The following is an 18,202-nucleotide window of genomic DNA, read 5'->3' as shown; positions in this document are numbered from 1 at the left end:
TTTGCTCATTAAACACCCACAGCTCTAATGCAAATTATGATGGAATGAATAAAGCAAATACGCATGCTTCTTTCTTTTTATTAAATGTAAAATCTACTGTTAATTGCATCTCGTATGTCATACAAACTTTTCTCCTTAACTATTAAATAGAAGCTTTAACAAAAGTCATTAGAGATTCTCTTTCTTTGACTTGAATAAATTTCAATATTTGTTCAGTAAAGGTTCACAGCAGTTAAATTACATTAACAAATATTATTAGCTACTATGTAAGCCAACCAAGTAAAATACTTATATTGTAGGTAAAACAAATCATTGGGTGTTTACAATAATATTTGGATATCTCCATTTTTAAACATGGTTATCAAATATCCTATAATTCTTAGTCAAATGAGAAAGATTCAGAGAGGATCACCCATACTCCCCACAACCAAATACTCAAATTTGTTTAGTAAGCTAATTGTTTTCTAATATGGGCAAGAGTAAATATGAAGAAGCTGAACCATACTAAGTATGAGTTTATTGAGTCAAGGCAGAGTACATATTTTCTTAGTAGACCCAAGTCTATTGACAAATCCATATTCCACACTTTTCGAACTGCTTTTAAAATACAGTACAAGTGAGATAGTACCTTGGATAACATTCTAGTTTAAACAACGGCTCATGATTCTCTAAATAACATAATTTGGAGGATAGATATTTCACAGAAAAAAAATCCATCTGTTAATATCTTACAGTTATGTAAATATAAAAGGCTAAATTAAAAAGAAGGAAGAAGAAATCTTTAGGATTTTAAACATATCAAATAATAACTGGATAATGTTGGAAAATTCTAAGCAACAAATATAATATAGATGATAATTTTGAAAAAGACCAGACTTTACTACATATGAAAGAATCTCAGATTCTATGAATATCTACTATAATAGTATTACATAAGGCATAACCATTTGGAGAAGAATTATGATGATATCAAATTGATTCCTTGCAAATATGAGAACAATTAGCATTTATGAAACCACCACATATAGAGTCTAGATTACAAACACAGCATATTTTAATTTTCTTAATAATTGTAATTTTTTCTTCTTTGCATAAACTCGTTATTGGAAATTTAAAAATAGATGGTAGATACCCCACACCAGTAGAAAATTAACTAAAACGTACTGTAAGTAGTTCAACGTTTTTGTTTTTGGCAAAACAATGCTGAATGCAACTTATTACTCCAGAACTTCTTTCATAGACCAGACTATTTGCTTTTTGCACACACATCTTTATGTATATACATACCTAATTACTTCAGAAAATTACTAGAAGTATGATGACTAGATTAGAAGTCAGCTTTCAAAACTCCTAACAGATGTTGTCAAACTTTCCTCTGTAAAGTTGTTGTAAATTTATAAACTCAGTATCAGTACAGAAATTGTTCAAGATTAATTTGAAAATTATGCAAAACAGTATGTTTCAGTAGCAAGACAATGAATCAAAAGCATTTTTTAAAAAAACCCTTGATTACTATACACATGTATTTACCACAGAAAACTCGAAGACTATATAAAGTTTTCTGAAAATATGCTCTATGTTACATTCAAAGATTTATTATATGTGATATTGAAGCTACCTTTTCAATGTGAAAGAGAAAAGTTTATCCCTGAAGCATTAAAATCAGTACTGATAATTGTATGCCTTTTGAAATATAACTTAAAAGATTTTTATTTACTAAAGAGATTAAATTTTAATAGATACCAATATGAAAATTCTTTGAAATATAACTCCTATCTAAAGTTTTTCTTATTTCCTCTTCAGAATCATTAGACATGTGAAAAAGTCTTTAGATAAATTTCTGAAGTTTTATTTTTGTTATTTTTATGTTTTAAATACCGTAACTACATATATTTCCAAATGCTTGATATTATGCTAAAGTCCACTGTATGTTAAACCCAATAAAATATTTCCAGTTGTTGCCTATTCTTATGTATAATAGATCCTCCATCTACTCAAATTTTATTGTCTTTCCAGAAAAAAAAAAAAAAAAAAAAAACTTTTCTAGGAAGGAAGGATACAAAATTGGTTATATTCTTTCTTCAAGTATTATTTGACCTGTCACTTGTCAGAATTCATTCTGATTCACATCCATAGAATTTTGTAGCCAAAGATAGTAATATAATCAATAGTCTACTTATCAATACTTTTACCTGCTGTGTTTTACAGAGATGGGCCTTTATACTCTTATCTGAAATTAATGGTCATATTCATGAAACCCTTTTTCTTTTCAAATTAAAAAAATAAAAATAGATATAAATTTAATGTAGTATTATAATTTAATACTGTTAAGGCATTCAAGTATTAGGTTAAAGCTATCACATTTTATTGATGCCTATTATATACACAGAAAAACAAGATTCCAGTAAGTATTATTTCCTAAAAATAAAAATTAGCCATTTTCTATTCTGGTATAGAAAATTAATGTTTGTTTCTCTTAATCATTAGATGGTCAACATCATCTGAAATATGATATATAGTAACAGATAATCTTTTTACAAGAGAATAATGTAAACATTTTCTGTTAAACATTTTTCCCCATTTTAGTCCATTGGGGTATCTTAATATACTTGCTATACTGGTAGATTACAAATCTATATTTTTACCATTTACATTTAACCTGAATAGAAAAACTTGTCATAAGTTTCAGGGATTCCATGTACTGATCCTTTCAACAATGAAAATTAAACTCCTCTCCTCCCTACCAAAAGCAAATAAACATTCTCTGTAATAAAAAGATATTGACAATGTAATTTTTACTTAAAGTATCAGTATAAATTTGCATATGTAGAAAGAAATCTATGTTTAAAGAGAAAAATCAAATTAAATGCTTGCAACATTGGTACAATAAGCTAAGCAAATTATGTAACCATTGAATTACATGTTAAAATACAGTAAGATAGACTAGATAGGAGATAGACAGATAGACAGATAGATAGATAGATAGATAGATAGAGACTTATAAACACAAGACTTAGGAACTAAGGAGTTCTTTTGGCTAAAACCTAATATTGGCTTTATTTCAGTTTAATTGGAAGAGGATCTCAAATTCATCTTCTCCATGAGATATCAGGAACCTGGATTTCTCTTTGTACCAAAGGTTAATAAGAAATGTGTCTGCAAAAGTCAAACAGCATTAAATACCAAAAACTGATTATTATTCTACAGGAGTTGTTCTGTCATTCATAATCTCTCCATGCTCCAACCTTCCACAGCTAATCTTTAATGGATGACATGCAAGAAAGAAAAATAACTAACATATAAAGCAGAAGCTCTAAAGTGAGCTTTTAAGAAATAGAAAAATAAGGCTTTTAAAGATACATAAATATTTTAAATATCACAAAATAGCATATAAAACACTATCTAAATAAATACTTTTAAGTGAAATGTAAGCATCATCTGCATACTATAAAACAACAGAATAACAAAAATTAAAGAGACAAAAAAACACTAGACAATGCCCACCATTTTTCCTGTTGAGGAAAAATGAAAGGTTTAATTGAACAAGCTAATTTTAAAAGGCATAAAAACACATCATCACTGACATAAGAGCAAATTAATGGATGCAAATCAGGCCACAGCATACTATCTTTCATTGTTAAACTCAATTTAACTAAAACAAATTTTAAAATGCTTATGTGTTAATGATTTTTTTTAGGTGAGAAGAGATACATACCTAAAGAACAAAAATGCAATGTTTCTTCTGTGCTTCTCTAAAATATCCCCTAGTATTTGAAGGTCATACATAACAAATGTCAAATAATATTACCCACATATATAATTTAATGAGCTAAAACTCAGTAAAAAGTCTTAAATAGCTACAATGAGGTAAATCACTAATGCATAGGGAGTGAGGTGGTCATTTCAGTTTTTCCTAAGACTAAATAAGATCTACTTGTTAGACATTTTAACTTTTTTTCTAGAGGTTTTAAATTTTTTTCAGTATTTTCACACTTTCGAAATAAGGTTAAATCTAAAAATTAAGAAAAACTCAAAACTGGGAATACAATTAAATAATAAATAAAAATCCTCTGTAAACTATTTTATCTATATAATTAATATGGGATAGTAATTTACATAATGACACAAAGACTAGGAACACTTTGGGTATATCCTCTATTAGATGAAGAAGTCTTGAGAAAACAAGATGGTGACAACATCATCATCTTATCATCATAACTATTTATTGAGTTTCTTCTATGGGTTAAGCACTTCATAAACATTATCTCACTTAAGCATTGAAGCAACCTATAGCAGATTTTAATTAATGCTTACTGAGGCTGTCATTACACATGGTAAGTGGCAAAAAGATTAGAACAAAGGTCTGAATCCAAAGTCTGCACATTTAACCACTACTTACAACATGTATGCGGTATTACGATTGAGAAGTGGTAACAGGCAATAAAAAAAATGCCTGAAATCCCAAATCTGTCTTATTTGCTGATGTATATTCAGTGTCCAAAACAGAGCCTAGAACATAATGAGCCCTCAATAAATACTTCTTGTTTGATTTGTAAAGAAGTAAGCATGGTTCCTATGAAACATTTAAGTGCTTAATAAACAGTGTCAATGATGATGACAATGACAATAATGATGGTGATGTAAAAAAAGAAAAGAAAGGAAAAAGGGTCAACCATCAGAGATTTTAACATAATAGGGGACACAGCTGATTTTGAAACTCTCATAAAATCACATTAGAATAACAGATTCATGTTATTAAAAAAACTAATGGAGAAACAAAGGAAAAAGATTTGAAGCTAAGTAATGGTCTACATGAAAATTTATCATACATACACATTGTATAAAAGCTCAAATCTTTTGCAACCCACTTTATTTTGAATTCACATTTTAGAAAATACATCAGTGATAGGACAGATCTGTATCTCAACTGCAATGTTATTTATAATCCAATCCTTTGTTTCTTCTTTTGTTTGTCCATTTTTCAGTTTAGTTCTCGTTCAAAATCTATTAACAGTAACCCAGTAATTTTTAATTAAAAGCCAAACAGTTATAAAATGTCTTTTTATAACTTCTGGCAATAATTACACTATTAAAGGTTTAAGAATTTCATAAATGTAAAAGCAATAAAATAATATTAATTTGACCTACAACTTACTGAGTACTAGTTATATACCATGTACTTTTATATATTATCACTTATCTTTAAAATAATCTGGTAAATTGGTTAATATTCACATTTTACATGGGAGAAGATAAACCCAAAGAGGACAAACAACTTGCTCAAAGGTGAAGAATCAATATCAAGTGCCCAAGCTGTAATTTGAACCTGGATCATTGTGACTCTAAAGATTTGGGTCTTCCCAATTGCCCTAAACTGCCTATAGAGAACTGGACATCTTTTGTTTTCTGTGGTCTTGTCTGTACTAGATTCTTATAAATCATACAATCACCTTAGAAGACAAAATAAACTAACATATATGTTACATAATAAACATAAAGACATGAAAATAAATACAAAGAAAAAGTGGCATGGGTAAAAAGGTACAACTGGATCACTGCCATCATATGGTTTTATCATATGTTTTTTGTAAAACCATATGGTCTTTATATCTCAAATTTTAAAATTAGAGTGCGAGTAATTTCTTAAAAAAGAAACCACATCTTTTGAAAGCAACGTTTATTTTTTCTAATACTAAATCTATGCTCATTATAGAAAATTGGAAAAAGGTAGAAACTGTTCACTAAAAAATTAATAGTTTCACTTAAAAACCACCATTTGCCACTTATTTTATATAATACACATGTACCTATTTTTTTCTTTTTATAAAATCATATTATAAACATAGTGTTTCCCCTATTTCTTTCACCTAATTGTTATGTTTTTCTCATATCCTTAAATATTCTTAATTATTGCAAAATGTCTCAAATTGTAAATGTATCATAACATTTAATAATTTCCTTATGGTTAGACTGTTTTTAACTCTCTTGCTATCACAACTAATATTATATGAATATCTTTATATATAAATCTCTATATTTTATATACTCTAAGAAAATGCCTACTATTTCCTTAGGGTACCTCATATTTTAATTCACATTTTACTTTTAAAATGTATAGACTTTTTTTATCCTATTTGCTATTTCTAATGTTTAGTTTAGATGTTTTTATAAGCATTTCTTTTATTGTCAAAAGGTTTGATCTTTTTAAACATATATATTCTGCTTAAGGACATTATAATAATGTTATGCATGCATGATTCAAACTGTTCAAATGGGAACCCTTAAATATATACCAATAAATAAAATATTTGAAGTATCTGCTTAGCTACATTATAAAAAAATTAAAGAGTAAATATTATTGCTTAATTAGGTTTTCCCTCCAAGAGATAAATGGGCTAGGCAGACACATTAATTCACAATTTTCAATAGGTTATGAAAACCCAAATCTCATCAAATTATTTCTGTAAGACATATGCAAAGTTAATATTATGCAAATGTATTTATTGTAATAGTATCCTAACAATTAGTATATTTATATATTTGATTGTAAAAAGCCAAGAGATTTCCAAATTGTTCTAAGTTTATATTTGAAATATTTATTTTTAACAAAGTATTAATTTTTCTTAAAATGTTATTTTCATATTTTCTCACACGCAAAAATAAAAACATTATAGCAGTTTAACATTAACAGAAAAGCAACCATCTAGTATTCAGCTGGTGTACTTATTTATGATTTTTGTTTTAATATCATAGCAATGTTTAGTTCTATTTTCCACAGTAATATTTTGAAGACAGGCTCTACTAGTTAATCAAATTTCTGATCTAAAACAATTCTTTCACATATGTAATCCTATTAAGTAACTTGTAAAGCAGTATTATAACCTCAGACTAATCATAAAATTCAATTGTTTCTTAAAAGCATTCCAAATGATATAAAAATGTTAAAATAGGGATGTCTAAAATGGCTCTGAATGCTAACGTCTATTCCTTTATGAAATTTCTCTTCCTTTAACATTGTAAAACAATGTGAAAGAGACATTCACAGTGGCATACACAGATGGAGATCATAGACTATTGAGAATCATTTCATTGTATCTATAATATATCAACAATATATTTAAAAATTTCTCCCTGCAAAGACCTGTGAGTAAAGACAGAGTCCAGAGTATATTTAAGGTAATCAGTTATAATCTGAAAGTTTGGCAACCTTTCAATTTAATCTCAGGGAAAATATTATCTCTATTAGCATCTACATCATCAGATGAAAACTAATTGCACAAAACAGATTTTTTAATCAAATGTAGGTTTCCATTGGCAATGAATATGTGACTATCTTCATACAAAGGTGAAGTATTTCCTCTCAAGGAGCTAAAACAATAAGTGGTATTTGAACTGCTGGTTGAAAGGTAGAGGCACTGGTAATCATTATTTTCCCTTGTTTGTTCAGCCCCTTCCAACAAAACAAACAACCTTTTTGTGATTGGATTGACATGGTGTTAACAATGCATTTAATGCCCAAATCAGTATGAATACAGGTAAAGCTCTCACTAATACCAGTACCAGGATGTTAAAGCCACCTATTTTCTAAGCAGCCAAAAAAAAAAAAAAAAAGGGGGACAGAACTTCTCCTCCTTTGGCAAATAAGCCAGTATGCTAGTATTCACCAAGACACACCATGTAATAACCTTATTTGTGATTCTTAAGGCCATATGCTAATACGCATCTACTATACCTGCTGTCTTTTCAGCAATTTTAGCTTCTGTTTCTTTCTCTTGGAGTTCCAGCTTAAACTTTAGTTTTCTCTGTTCTTTATCTTCTTTAGCCAGTTTCTCTTGAAGCTAAAGCACATTAAAAAAAAAGATCATAATTTTTATCTGACAAATGTCTTGCAAAAATATTACTAATTTCAAAGTAAAGTTTTTGTTTTTTGTTAATTCTTATATATTATATTTAACTGCCTAGATATGTAACTCCAGAAAAAAATTAAGAATTTAAGTTATTTATAAAGTAATAATTACCTGTAATAATATAGAAATTGTAAAAACATCACAATATATACTTAATCTATTTAATTATATGTGCATGAATAGGCAAATGAAATTCACAGAACCAACATTATTTTTAAAAATAACTACTGCAGGCCACATACAGTGGCTCATGCCTGTAATCCCAGCACTTTGGGAGGCCAAGGTGGGCAGATCACCTGAGGTCAGGCGTTCAAGACCAGCCTGGCCAACATGGTGAAACCCTGTCTTTACTAAAAATACAAAAAGTTAGCTGGGCATGGTGGTGGACACCTGCAATCCCAGCTACTCAGGAGGCTGAGGCAGAAGATCGCTTGAACCCAGGAGGGGAAATTGCAATGGGCCGAGATTGTGTCATTGCACTCCAGCCTGGTAAACAAGAGGGAAACTCCATCTCAAAACAATAATAATAAAAATAACTACTGCAAAAGCAGTCTCATCCATTCTTTTTTCTTAACACAAAATATTTGGAAAGGATTCAGCTAATAAAATAATGGATAGCAATGCTTTACAGTTTATCTTAGTAAGTCCAATATTTTGAAACAAAATTAAGATAATAATCTTAATATCTGATACAAATTTCCCTTTGAGAAACTATCCCCTCCTATTCCATTTAAATTGGCACTGATATCTGACTCATAATTGGCATTTAATAAATAATTGCTAAATGAAAGTACAGAAAACATCTCATGCTTTCATACAGAATCCCTCCAAATGCTTTTTAAATTCCTTCTAGGCTTCTGTCATTTTAGCTGTTTTCCTTCAGACATGATCAACATTCCTAACATCAAGCTTCAGTTTGATTAGGTCAAATGACTAGAATATTAAAATTAGAGAAGTATGTAGAGGTTAAAAAAAAAAGAAGGCATAGAAAATGTACATTATTTAATAAAATTATTTAATGATCACATGAATATAACTAGAATAAGAGTCAGAACAGAAGATAAAACATAACAAGACAAATTGTATTGCATAAAATGCAGCTGTATAAGATAAATACAAGGTAAATTACAATATTGCCAAGCCTTACTACTGAAATGTTTAATTACATACATTATTGAGATCAAATATAGGGCACAGATACTAATAAAGAAAAAAAATTAAGAAAGTAACATGAAACCAGTACATTCTATTTCTCATTCTCTATAACACTTAAATAAAGTTTTACTAAAATTTGAATGAATTTTTTTTTTAAGATACCTATACAAGGAACCAGGGGTTAGTTTATGAAAAAGGAAGTGCTAATACAGGCCAGCAAGGTAGGAAACAAAAAAAAAAAAAAAAAAAGTTTTCGTAGTCAACCCCTTAACTCAACCATAACCTGATGGCAAGGTACGGCAAAAACATAAAGCTACTGTTAAATGATTAAAGTACAAAATAAAGCTGAAATATGATGGACAATAAAGGAAATTTAGAAGATCCACAGCTAAAAGCATACAATTATCAGACATTCCATATTATACCTTTTTATTGCTTGTTCTCAGAATATTCAATTCTTTTAGAAGAAATGCTATTGTATTCTCTTTATCTGAGTCTGAAGTAACTTGAAAAGGAGTCATACATTCATAATGCATATCATTATGTCTCTGTTCCGTAATGCTGTAATAAAGAAACTAATTAATGTTCAGAGTAAGACAAACTAATTTTTTTGACATTTTGTATGCTACTTGAGAACAGTACCAACATAAGCAAGCAGTATAAAGGAAGGGAAATGCAGAGATGGGCTATTTTTTTATAGGCCTTATATTACATTTGCAAGCAAAGGTAAATCTTGGAGTCACTAAGAAGAAATTTAGTAAGGGCTGGGACAGCCAGTGCAGCTCTATTTACCATGTATATCTTCTGCTGTAATTATACTAGATATCTCATAATCTGACTTTAGCCCAATCTCTACTATTTACTTTACCCATGTGGTTATAAAATGTTTATCCCTACTTCATTCTGTGCTTCTACCCGCCAATATGTACTTCAATCTACATCCTAGTAAGAATCTGATAAAGGGTTAAAAGGTTATATTATATGTTACTATCCATTAAGACATCTACTGAATAATTTGAAAGTAGAAATAAAAGTTCCTATGCAAAACTCTGTTAAAAATAGTATGCTGTAAAGTATTATTTTGTCTAGACTGAAAATACACTAGTCACTGAAACTTCTTTTTAAATCTAATAATATTTTTATAGTACATGACTAATTATCAAAGTTCCTTAATCTCATAGTTAAAAGTATAAGGTATCACAAATTCAAATCCTGTCATGAGCTAATTAGGCAAGGTGAATGGGTAAAAGCTGAGAATGTAAAATAACAAGGAAGGCAAATGGTAGAGCACAAAGCCCTTTTAACAGCATTCAAATTCATTAAAATGAAAAATAGTGCTAACCCAAACCAAAACGCATGTTTGGGCTTACCTTATCCTGGAGCTGGCAGTTTTTTACTTTCATGAATGATATCTCATGTATATCAATTTAACAGTTATTTCCAAATACATAATATAAGGTCACAGAAAATAATATTGAACAAGATAGAATTAAATCTCACTGCCTTTCTTCAGATGCACGTTGTGCTTTTTCACTTAGTTAACTAGACATATTATATCCATATCACAGAAACAGTAGAAAACTCTGGTAGATTCCCCAAATTCTAACGAGTTTAGAATTAGCCAACTCCAAAAAGAAAGAAAGAAGAAAAGAGAAAAAAAAAAAAAGGGAAGAAGGGAGAAAGGAAGAAAAAGTTCTTCCACTTTCCACTCTCTCTTTTTGTTTTTTTTTTCTTGAGACAATCTTGCTCTGTCACTCAGGCTGGACTGCAGTGGCATAATCTCAGCTAACTGCAACCTCCGCCTCCTGAGTTCAAGCGATTCTTATGACTCAGCCTTCATTCCAGGCATGTGCCACCACACCTGGCTGATACTTGTATTTTTAGTAGAGACAGGGTTTCACCATGTTGGCCAGGCTGGTCTCAAACTCCTGACCTCAAGTGACCTGCCCTCCTCGGCCTCCCAAACTGCTGGAATTACAGGTGAGAGCCACCACGCCCAGCCCCAATTCCTACTTTCTAAATCTAAGGCTGTGAGCACTTACTTGGATTTTTCAGTAGTACAGTAAACAGACTCATCATCTGGATAAGAACTGATGATCTGAAAATTCCTTGATCTCTGCCCTGGCCATTTCGTGTTCTCAAAACTTATTTCATTAATTAATTCAGTGGATTTCTGATGCATATTTTCCTCAGAATTCATAGTCAGTTGCTCATCTGGCTGTGTACTTTTATTTATCCTTGTGGTTTCTTGTTCAAGATAACTGTGGGTTATGTCTGTATTTAAACAAACAGAATAACACATGATATATCAAACACTGTAACTACATATTAAATCATTCAATCAAATAAGTATTTTTGGAAATACTGTCATAGCTTTAAAGATATAATTTCTAGTCTTATTTCTACTGTAATTAGATAAGCATATACAGTGTGGTTTTTACCATCAAGACTTACATTTCCACAATCAATAGATATTTAGGATAGTGGTTCACAACTCTGACTGCATGTTGGAATAACCTAAGATTTTTAAAAATCCTCAGAGCTTAAAAATCTCTGGGAGTGAGATCTAGTCTATATTTCTGAAGATCCCCAAATGATCCCAGCATAGGCTCAAGGCTGAGAACCACTGATTTAAAGATATTATTTTCTAGATTAACTTTTCCAGATTTCTGAAAATAGTATATAGTAAGTTAATTATTATAGTAAAGAGTTAATATATGCGGCACTCTGGTATTAGACTGCCTGGGTTAGAATTCCAGCTTTGCCAAGTGCATCACTTTGGGAAAGTTACTCAACCCATCCTGCCTCAGTTTCTTTTTTGTAAAATGGGTATATAATATTTGTTGTTAAGGACTGAGTTAACATATGCAAAATACTTGGCCTAGTGCCTGACACATCAATACATGTTAGTTATTATTTTTGTAATCATCATCATAATATTAAAATAGACACAATACAAGGAGAATGATTTCTAACTTTCATTTCCAGGATGTATTACACATCAGAGAAGATACTTTGCAATGCCTATCTCACAAAAATTATCTTAAGCTACAGCTAGTAAATAATGGCTATTTCAAAGGGACAATGTACATTTAATGACAAAGTAAAGTTTTGGGGAGAAAATGACACACAAATACATACACAAAGCAAACTCATTCACAAGTAAATCAGTTCCACAGGCTCCAATACTGATTGCAACTAGTACTTTCTTATTTAGGGCAGAAATATTTGTTGAACTTTATAAGGCAGATGAATGTCACCTGATTTTTGGTGGTGCCTTTTTTAATCTGCCAAACTTACAATCGTTGGAGGCACATATGAGTAGTTTTATTTTATTTTACTATATATTTTTTTGAGATGGGGTCTTGCTGTGTTGCCCAGGCTGGAGTGTGGTGGTATGATTATGGCTCACTGTAGCCTCGACCTCCTGAGCTCAAGCAATCCTCTTGCCTTGGTCTTCCAAATGCCTGGAATTAGAGGAGCATGCCACCTTGCCTGGCTCATTTTTATGTTCTGTAAAGATGGGGTCTTGCTATTTTGCTCAGGCTGAGAGTTGTTTTAGAATTTAAAAAAGGGGGGGCACTTATAAACAAAATGTCTCTCATAAAAATGTTCACTTTTTAAGAAAAAATTATTTGCTTGTATATTTGCTGAAATTAGGCATAGCCAGTTATGAACTCTAGATCTTGGACATTATTCTTATTGGTAGCTAGAAGCTAAATGAGTATCATTTGTTTTTGGTAAATTACTCTCTATTTCACTCTCAGGAAATGAATTACAAGAGAGAATGTCCTATCATAATTATACACTACAAGACAGCTGTGAAACTTCAATATTATATTAACTTAAATTTGACAGTTTTAGGAACAGATACATCTGAAGATTACTTGTTCATATTTGACATCTCAAAATTCTTACTCGGTTTGCATTAGATGGTCACCACGCAACTTTTCTGTAATAGGCTGCCATTAGTATAATGGAACTCTCAAAATCTGAATGAGAAAAGTTTATAAATGGGCACTAAGGAAAGCCTCTATATCATTAACAGACCATGCTTTCTAACACATGTAACATAAACAGTGTAAGTAACTCAAATGAAAAAAACAATCAGAAATAATTATTGAAAGCATTATCAAAATAACAAAATTGCCCCTAGGGACATATTTCTTAAAAACTATTATGCTCCACACTCTTCTTCAGTTTATGAAATACCATGTTTTTTTTTCAAAAGGAAAAAGAATGGTCCATGGATCACTGCCAACTATAAAAGCCCCGAGGTCCCCATGACAGCCGCACAACTGCTTCAGACTCTTGTCCAACACTTTTTAACCTGTTCGAGACCAAATTTACCATTATCTACAACTTGTCCCAAGTCAGTATATTTTTTCCTTTCAGTTTTTTATTCCTAACCTTCTGGTGTTTACTTGACCTTATCTCTGCTATTTAAACTTGCTATTTGTTTACTAGTTTTATAGTTCTATTCCTTCGGCTATAACCTAATGTCAAATTTTGTGATCTCCTGAACTCTTGATAAATCACTACTATTTCACTTGTGACCATACTATCTTCTTCAAACTTAGAGCAGATATGGAAGCTTCCCAATAAGAGGACTCTTTGTTGATCCTTCCTGGGTCTTAGTAATTATAACTCCTTGAAGTTTTATTACAATGCATTAATTTCAGACACACTCTAGACTTACATCCTAAAATTTAATTTTAAATGTTTAATATTTTTAAAGAATCCATACTCTGTGACTTGGCTCTATTTCTGGATATTTCTCATTTTGTTCAGTAGTCAAAACTTTTCGATTTCTAATTCAAAAGGCTCATGACAAGTTTGGAGCTTGCTCTGCAAATCAGACTATCCATACCCTTCTACTGAAAATTTATTTTAAAAAGATTTAAAAAAAATTTTTTTTAGAGTCAGGATCTTGCGATGTTGCCCAGGCTGGCATCAAATTCCTGGGCTTAAGCAATCCTCCCACCTAAGACTCCCAGTCTGAGAATTTAATTTTACTTTAGAATAAACATAGCTGATTTATAAAAATTCTCCTTTTTCTTTTTTGACCAATTATTTTGGCAATATGATTCCAGCAAATCAATGTTAAATACTCTGAAGGCTCTCAATACTCTTCCTCTCTGCCATCCTGCATTACACTACATTAGTATTCAAACACTTATGTTAATTAATTAATTTATTCATTAATTTACTGATCATTCATGGAAAACTTACAGTGTGATATGCCTTGGGGTAGGTACTGGGAAAACAAAGATGAATAAGAAACAAACACTCCACTCAAAGACTCTCTAGTACAGTGAGGATGGCAAACTCATCTAATAATCTGAATACAATATAATAAAGACTATGCTTGGGCTATGGAGGCCAAATACATACAATGTGCTAACCATACTAATGCTCACCTGTAGGACTCTAGGAAGAATTCACATAGGCGTTTGCTCCAGAAAAAGGACAAGCAGGGTTATGAGAAGTAGCAAACTACCAAAAGATAGCCAGAGTTACATGAAATAAAAAGTTAATATATTATAAAAATAAGAAGAGAATAGGAAGAATAGGAATAGATATAGAGGAGAAGGAATCAATTTAGGAAAAATAAAGAGACATTTCTTGTATTGAAATGACAAGATGTTATAGTTACAGTCAGGAAGAAAATTTCTAAAATGAGTAAACAGTTAAGCGCAATGTCCAAGGTGAGGCTCATCTGGAAATGGGTTGATGAAACAACCTAAAAGTGAACATACTTGGAGAGGAGAAAATCAAGAGGTTAAAATGCTGAAAGTAACACCTTTGAAGGCACTGAAGTCATCCAGAAAAATGGCAGAAAATGAAGAGAAGAAATGAGAGCCAAATGTAAAAGATTTCAATGACTGCAGAAGCAAGCTTAATGAGAAGGCTGACAAAAACTGACCGTAGATAATCCTTCATTGTTACCTTTTTATTTTGAAATAATTTGTCTTATAAAAAGGTTACAAAACAGTACAAAGAATTACTGTATACACATTACTTAGACTCCCCAAATATTAACATTTTACCATACTTGCTTTATTAACCATTCTTTCTATATGTATCTACACAAATACCCCCCCCCCTTTTTTTTTTGAAAGAGGGTCTTGCTCTGTCCTCCAGATTGTAATGTAGTAGCATAATCATGGCTCACTACAGCCTTGACCTTCTGGGCTCAAGCAGTTTTCCCATCTCAGCCCCCCAGTTAGTTGAGACTACAGTTGTGTGCTGCCATGCCTCACTATTTTTTTTGGAAAAAAAAAAAAAAAGTTATCTGAAAGAGAACTATAAAACTAGTAAACAAATAGCAAGTTTAAATAGCAGAATAAGGTGAAGTAAACACCAGGAAGTTAATAATAAAAAACTGAAAGGAAACATATATTGAATTAGACCTAGAAATTTGGGACAAGTTGTAGATAATGGTAAATTTGGTCTCAAATAGGCCAAAAAGAGTTGCCATGTTGCCTAGGCTGGTCTCAAACTCCTGGGCTCAAGTAATCCTCCTGCTTCTCCTTCCCAAAGTATTGGGATTACAGGCATAAACCACCATGACTGACCTCACAATTTTTTTTTTTTCTGAAACAAAAAAAGTTACAGGCATGATGAACTTGACTTTTCGAGACAAATTTTGAGATACTGCTCTACCATCTTAAATTTTGCCTAAATTTCTTTACCTTATTCATAGCCCAACTTTGTGAATTAGTACCTTTTCTAACCAAGAGAAGATGAGAGCAGTTAATAACTCTCTCAAGTCACTAACTTCTCAAGAAGTTCAGTCTGCAATTATTTTCCCTAAGCTCTCCAGCCCAGGAGAAGGATCTTTATGAAGTGATAATCAGATGAAGCTACTAAAGCTTTAGCTGAGCTTATTTGTATTGCTCCTCACTTTAAAAAGAACTGCATACAGAAATATAAACACAAGCCAATAAAATGCCATGAAAATGAAGCTACTGGTCTGTTTTGCATATTAGTCGATTTATAAGATAAGATAAATGTTAAACAGAAAGATAGTCATTTTTGATTCAAACTCTTATCTCTAGGCAGATGAAAATTTAAACCTAAAACTATCCTGTTGATTCTTCTATCTCTTTCATATGATTTGAAACGGAAACTCTCTTTAGTAATCTACTTTAGTGTTTAATCAATGTTATTGTTAACTGTTCTATTATTATGACTAACTGAATACTATTCAACTTCATTTCTCCATATGGACTTCAAGAATAAACTGTCAATCTCTTCTTCATCATTCAAAAGTTATGAAGTCAGATTTTCTTTTCTCAGAGTTAAACAACAGGAAAAATTTTATCATTACTATCAATCTCTTCATTTGCTTGTCTGTGGGCACGTTGTTTTATTTAGACATAAGAATTCAACAATTTCAAACCAAATATAATTCCCAATTTCGGTAATTACTATCTAATACTGTCACTAACACATAAACTTATCCCGCTACCATTTGAAAATGACATTATGGATTACTACAAGGTATTACCCTAAAATGCCACCTACTGCTATTGCTAGAGGCAGTTTATTCATCTAGGCATAGAATCTCAGTACTTAATACATGCGCATAGACCAGCTGCATTATTCGCTTTGAAGACCCTGTATCTCTCTAGTGACTTTCGTGCTGTTTCAATGAACCATTTTCATGATCTAATGAATTCTTGCTAGCTCCTGGAGATGTCAGTATTGTTAAGTGTCTCAATGCTAATGCTGCTGTTAAACTCTCAATTCCTTAGTCTGGAAAATTAACAGTACTACAATACCATTGCCTATCCTAGGAAAGAAAGCTTTGAGATTCCCTTTGAGTTCAATTCTTCAGACAATTACACATTTTTTAATGTATACTATACTCAGTTAGATTGATGCTACCTAATAAATCATGACGCATTGCCAAAAATAACTATTATTTATTGACCACTACACAGAAGTAAGGCACTGGCTAGAATCAAACAGGGATTCTTAGAGGCTGGGAAATTCTGTTCTGCCTGGCTTTGTAAATAGTTTGTGACAACTGGTATCTGTGTAAACGGATTTGATGGTCTCCTGGGGGGTCAGTACTGTTTACAGAGCTGTTTCTTCAGAGTGGTTGAGCTAGAATTGTCTCTAGGGATCCTACAGGAGTTACTCAGAACAGCAACATCCCAGCTACCTGAGAGTTCAGGGACAGGAAAGAGAAAGGCAAGATAAAAGTACTAGGGGCAAATACATTCAAATAAATGGAGTGCCTGCCTCCTAAGATGAAGATGCTACTTGGTGCATTTATATCTAAAGTGAACATAGTAAAGGCAATTTGTTAATGTGCTGTCTGATACTTGAGAACACAACTTCACCATTCTGTAAATTCTGTCTTTTGTGGGGTGAGAAAAGAAGGTTATTACTTACACCTTCCATCTGATTTTATAAATATAAAAAGAACCATATCTCATGCTTAATGCTTCTTTCCTTCCTATATGGTCCATCACCATATTATATAAAAACATCGAAATATGACTTTTTTTGCTATTAGAGTGCAAATTTGATGTGACAATGGAATTTCTACAGTAGTTCCACATTTTAAACAAAATATGTCTTTTTTCAATGGTTAAGAACTTTTTAAAAAATGAACATTAGTTTTGAAATAATCAGAACAGTATCAACTAGTGATGGTTTCCAATGACTTCTACCATTCCTTAATTAAAACACAGCATATATTCTCTTTCTTTTAGTGTATATAAATACTATTTATTTCCATTACTAAATATTTCCTTTTCTGTGGAATACAGGGTTAGCTTCCCACACAAATGCATATTATATGTGCTCCCCCCAACATCTATGAAATACAGATGCATATTATATGTGTTTTTCCCCACACGTAACATTATCACAAACTTCTGTCACATTATAGTAGATCCGCCTAATATGTGTGTACAAGATAAAAATTTAGACCATCCAAGTGGTCGAACCACAACACCACTAATATATTTAGACCCTCCAAGCAGAACCATAGTCAGTGCATGGGTTCTGAAGACAGACTACAGGGTTTGAATCCTGGCTCCACAATATAGCTGTATAACCTTCAGCAAAACATTTAATCTTTCATCAACTTCCCTAGCAGTAAAGAGTATAAAATAATAGCA

The 18,202-nt window shown here is 31.4% G+C and overlaps 1 protein-coding gene across 17 annotated transcripts in view; it reads right to left on the bottom strand.

Annotated features, from left to right (window-relative positions):
• MIPOL1 (mirror-image polydactyly 1) overlaps positions 1-18,202 on the bottom strand; it is a 377,605-nt gene that overhangs the window by 292,567 nt on the left and 66,836 nt on the right. For all 17 annotated transcript variants that reach the window (XM_074393412.1, XM_074393408.1, XM_074393411.1 and 14 more), the window contains 3 exons: positions 11,105-11,336; positions 9,488-9,623; positions 7,733-7,838 (listed from right to left, as the gene is read on the bottom strand). In XM_074393412.1, coding sequence (XP_074249513.1) covers positions 7,733-7,838; positions 9,488-9,623; positions 11,105-11,336 — 474 coding nt within the window. The remainder of the gene's footprint in view (positions 1-7,732; positions 7,839-9,487; positions 9,624-11,104; positions 11,337-18,202) is intronic.

Source organism: Saimiri boliviensis, chromosome 2, assembly GCF_048565385.1.
Source record: "Saimiri boliviensis isolate mSaiBol1 chromosome 2, mSaiBol1.pri, whole genome shotgun sequence".
In the NCBI taxonomy this organism is placed as follows: Eukaryota; Metazoa; Chordata; class Mammalia; order Primates; family Cebidae; genus Saimiri; species Saimiri boliviensis.
Note: the sequence above shows the minus strand (reverse complement) of the source record. Positions and strands in the feature narration are given on the sequence as shown.